Source organism: Zingiber officinale, chromosome 7A (genome assembly GCF_018446385.1).
Source record: "Zingiber officinale cultivar Zhangliang chromosome 7A, Zo_v1.1, whole genome shotgun sequence".
NCBI classification, from domain to species: domain Eukaryota; kingdom Viridiplantae; phylum Streptophyta; class Magnoliopsida; order Zingiberales; family Zingiberaceae; genus Zingiber; species Zingiber officinale.
The window spans coordinates 129,018,565-129,023,346 of NC_055998.1; the positions used below are offsets into that span (position 1 = coordinate 129,018,565).

The 4,782-nt window shown below is 40.6% G+C and overlaps 1 protein-coding gene across 3 annotated transcripts; it reads left to right on the plus strand.

Annotated features, from left to right (window-relative positions):
- Positions 1 to 2,386: 2,386 nt before the first annotated feature.
- LOC122002511 (transcription factor DIVARICATA-like) lies at positions 2,387 to 4,403 on the plus strand. Of its 3 annotated transcripts, none has more exons than XM_042557710.1 (3): positions 2,387 to 2,794; positions 3,001 to 3,485; positions 3,793 to 4,403. In XM_042557710.1, the coding sequence occupies exons 2-3, from the start codon at positions 3,031 to 3,033 to the stop codon at positions 4,172 to 4,174; spliced, it is 837 nt and encodes a 278-aa protein (XP_042413644.1). In that variant the 5' UTR covers positions 2,387 to 2,794; positions 3,001 to 3,030; the 3' UTR covers positions 4,175 to 4,403. The 3 variants fall into 3 exon arrangements, with proteins under 3 accessions (XP_042413644.1, XP_042413643.1, XP_042413642.1); XM_042557709.1 differs by having other exon boundaries at positions 2,389 to 2,794; positions 2,945 to 3,485; XM_042557708.1 differs by having other exon boundaries at positions 2,389 to 3,485.
- Positions 4,404 to 4,782: the final 379 nt, after the last annotated feature.

Sequence of the window (4,782 nt, forward strand, 5' to 3'; positions counted from 1 at the left end):
TGTCGAGTCGTTGGGTTTATCATGTTGATTTATGCATATAATGTTGATTGTATGTAGCTTGGTATGTATTTTAGGAGTCATCATGTTGACCCTACATTTGCATGTTGTATGTACACACGTGTTTGGTTATGTATTTTTGGAGGAGTTGTGTTGATTGTATGTTTATGGTTTATGCACGTGTCTGATGTGGTTATTATTGGAGGATACATGTTGATTGTACTTACGTTCGGTGCATATGTGTCTAGTGGATTATTGGAGATTTTTGGTTGATTATACGCGTATTGTTGTGTATATGTGTTTGGTGGGATGTGTGGGGTATCATGACGATTATACTCATGTTGGAGGTATTTATGAGGTTTGGAGTTATTGCATGGATGATGATTTTATATATATGTATATCATGTTCATCATTCATTGCATCTGATGACCATTGTCTCCCTTGTGGTTGAGAGAGTCATCGGTTTGGTTTAGCACCGCACACTCGGTCACTCATGGGTAGTGGTAGTTGGAGCGATGCTGCTAGTCCTGTCGTGCCACCCGGCCACGAGGTTTAGTGAGATCCGGCGTTGTGAGGGACCCCGATGCTATTTAGCTAGATAGCTATTAGCGGACTGTCCGCCTCGACCACTATATAGTGGGCTGGAGGGTAGTACTGTCGTCACAGACCCAAGCCTCTCGGCCATACAGGGGTCGTGGTGTTCGGAGAGGTGGCGGGGGTGACCATGGAGCATGCATGCACTTTGCATATGATGCCGTGCATCCGAGGGTTATATTTGCATACATGCCTACTAGATACTAGTTGCATGTGTTTGTGGTATGTTGCATTTGTTTGCGATATGATTGTTGCATTTGTTTTACCGCATACATGTCATTTATTTTACATGTATATGCGATTGCACTTATATTTGCACATGTGTCACGGGTATATCTGTTGCGATCGTGAGTTTACTGATCATTGTACCATGTATCGATTCCAGATTGAGTATGTATCTGTCATCATGTTAGTTGTGGTTTGTACTGTTTATATCGTTATTATGATGATTATGTTTAGGTGCATTGATTATGATAGTATGATCATGTTCTTATTCCCTCCTGAGACTGTATACTTGTGATCTCCGTGTTGTTTATGGACCATGCACTATCTTTTCTATTACCGTGAGTTACCTATACTCACCACCGCATGTATACATTTATGTTTTCGGTGTTTGTAGATGGTTGGTGTCGCTCGGAGTATCCTGCGGGTCCTACGTCACATCCGAAGATCGTGATTGTTTTCTTTTGTATATTCTTTTCTTATTTTTGGCATTGTATTTGTGTATAGCCATGTGGCTATCCTATGGTTTTGGTGTTGTATTTGTGTTTAAGCCGTGCCGGCATGCATTGTATTTATTTGTGTTGTGTGGGCTTTCCGTTTTCGTTTTTCCGCTGTGTTGGTTTGTTTCATTCCAGCCGTGTGGGCTGTCATTATAACTGCGTGGTTGTGTATATAAATATTCCAGCCGCATGTGGCTGATGTATATTTTGTTTGTAGTGATGTTTCATATTGTCACCGGTACAGGGGAGATGTTGTCGGATTTTTGTCTGGCAGGGACTCCTTTGGGGGCGTGACAAGAATAGATTTTTCTTTTCTTTTTTATTTAATTTATTTTAAAAGATGAGATAGTATGGGGAAAAAATAGGATCTTAATTCAGTCAATTTGAAAAGACTAACTAAAAAGTCGTATTTACTTGGGAAAAGAGCAAAAACATAAAAAAAATAAAAAGTAAAATAAAGCACTTGGTTTTCTTGTTTGATGAATGAACTTAATTCGATATATTTACGTTCTTCGTTCTATTTCACCTAAAATTAGATGGAAATAAGCGAAAAAAAACTTACACGTTTCATAAACATAAATAGATATAGAAGAAAACTTTGTTCTTGTTTCCAATATTCTTATAAATTAAGGATTTAGTATATTAATTTAACTAATTCTCCAATTAGCTTACCTTAAACATATAATTTAATCATCTTCAAAGTACATTGAGAATTATTCCAACAGAGTAAACAAATGAAATATTATTTAAAAAGAGAGAGAGAGATTTACTCATCTCAAAACTAAAAAAGTAAATAAATGAAATAATTTCTTCCTATTTCATTTATTTATTGTGTTTGCCCCAAGCTTGGAGCAGTTGAGTGCGGTCTCTTTAATCTCCACACCTCTGAACGGCCATTGGATTGGATGGTAAAGTGCTCTTCACAGTAGCAAAGATCCCAACGCCATAATTTAATAGTTTATTCCTTGTCGAACATCAATTTAATCTTGTTTAATTTCACCTTTAATTCCATCTGCCTCCGAAAGATTTCATGGCGACAAGACAAACTTTTCAATAAGCCTGGTTTGGTTCAGTGGCGGCCTCAAGCTCCACCAAGGGCCAATGGCGGCCCACCTCCCACCTTTTCCTTCACTCAAGGGAAAGAGGGAGGAATAGAATATTGAGGCACCGTCCTGGGAAGATCTCCATTCCTCTCTCTTCTCCTTCCTTCTCTGTGAGAGAGAAAGAGGGGAAGAGGAGAAGGTCTCATCTTTGCTTCCGAATCCTCTTCTTCTCCGCGACGTGTCGTCCTCTTCCTCCTGTTCTTCTTGATTTCTGTAATTAATCGGAGGGAGGGAAAAAAGAAACTTTGGAAGTGTTCACAGTTTCGATCTTTTGACAGAGGAAGAGGAGGAAAGGTCTCATCTTTGCATCTGAATCTCATCGTCTTCCTCCTGTTCTTCTTGATTTCTGTAACTAATGGAAGAAGAAGTCTTTGGAGGTATTTAAAGTTTCGATCTTGTCGCTATTTGGAGATTAATTTTGGGCCGACTCGAGATGCAATGGCGAGGGCTGTGTTTTGAGTCCATTGCTTTGTTCGGCCAATTCATGGTTTTGTTTTCTTTTTTCAAGTAGTCGATTCCTGTAGCAGATCGTTGACTTGTTGGTGCTTTGATCGGTGAATTTGGGCTGTAATCTGGTCCAAAGTTGTATTTTTAAGCTGGGGTTGACCAATTAATGGCGGCGCCATGGATGGAGGTCCTCCCGTCCGCGATGGCGGCGGCGCCATACTACCCCAACTCGAGCCTGTTCCTCGGTCGGAAGGCGTGCGGCGGGTTAGGCGCCGGGAGGTGGACGCAGGAGCAGAACAAGAGCTTCGAGGATGCTCTAGCCAAGTTCGACGGCGACGCCCCCGACCGGTGGGAGAAGGTGGCGGCCTGCATCCCCGGGAAGACCGTGGCCGACGTGGTGAGCCACTACGTCCACCTCCTCGACGACGTGAAGGAGATCGAAGCCGGGAGGATCCCCTGCCCCGGCTACAGCTCCGCCGCCTTTGCATTGGACTGGGACGGCGGCTACGCCCTCGGGGCCACCAGCCAGCCGCGCTGCTACCTCGCCGGAAAACGGTTCGGCAGCCGGCCGGCCGACCATGAGAGGAAGAAGGGAGTTCCTTGGACCGAGGAGGAACATAGGTTTGTGCCTAATCTTGTCTCCACTGTAAAATTGTGTTTTTCCCCCCACAATTCCCTATTTAATTCCTCATTGTAGATTAATTATTCCCAATTGTACTATCAATCATTATTGTTTAGTATACTATTCAACAAATCCCCTCTAGTAATTTAGTTATAAAAAAATATTCAAAGTTCAAGATATTGGTTGTGTAGGCCTATAGATGCTCGAATTGTATGAAATGCTTTATTTAGCATCGAGTTTCGATGTATTTAATATCGCCGAAGAGGTTTGTTAATGATGCAAAATGTGATTTTGTTTTTTCATCAGACTCTTCTTGCGCGGTCTCGAGAAGTACGGCAAGGGCGATTGGAGAAACATATCGAGGCATTTTGTAACCACAAGAACTCCCACCCAAGTGGCTAGCCATGCGCAGAAGTACTTCATCAGGTTGAACTCCGGTGGCAAAGACAAGAGGAGGTCGAGCATTCACGACATCACCACTGCTAATTTGTTGGATGACCAAACCCTCTCGTCCCCTCAGCTATCGAACATCATGGCGCAGTCGAATTCAACTGACCCATCTGCATTGCCAAGCACGATCCCTAAAGATGTTGTGAATCCTTCCGTGCATTCGAGTAGGTTTGTGCAAGATCATTTCCGCGCATTGTCTTATGGATTCAACTTTTCATCTCCATGGATGAGATGTTGATCGTGCCTTGAAGTAGAAGAATTTTGCATTTCACGGAAAGAATGCAAAGGGTCTTGAAAAGAGGACAGATATATAATCATGTTCACATAACCCTATTTGTCCTCCTTGTGCATTATGCTATTTAACATCAATGTAAAACCCTAGAATATATCTAGTGAAACATATATCCTTATGCCATGTAGATTGGGAGTATTTTAGAAGGCAAAACTATGTTGATTAGAGCTGGTAATCTTCTTAGCATCCAAAAAGGATTTTCTTATCTCTCACCCAATTTCAAAAGTACTAGCGGACACAAAATAATATAACATGAACATTTCAACTCTAATCAGCACTAATAATATTATATTGTAGCAATTACAGTTCATAGTTATTATAATATGAGCATTTCAATTCTGATTAATACAAATCAATATTATGTTACAATAGTTATTACAATATAAACGATATTAATATTAATAACAATGTGTTATAATAACTATAGTTTATAATTGTTACAACAAACACCAGTCAATATTATATTGTAGTAATTAAGAGTCATAATTGTTACAACATAGATAATTTATTTTTGATCAATACTGATCATTATAACTGCTACAACTGTGTAATAG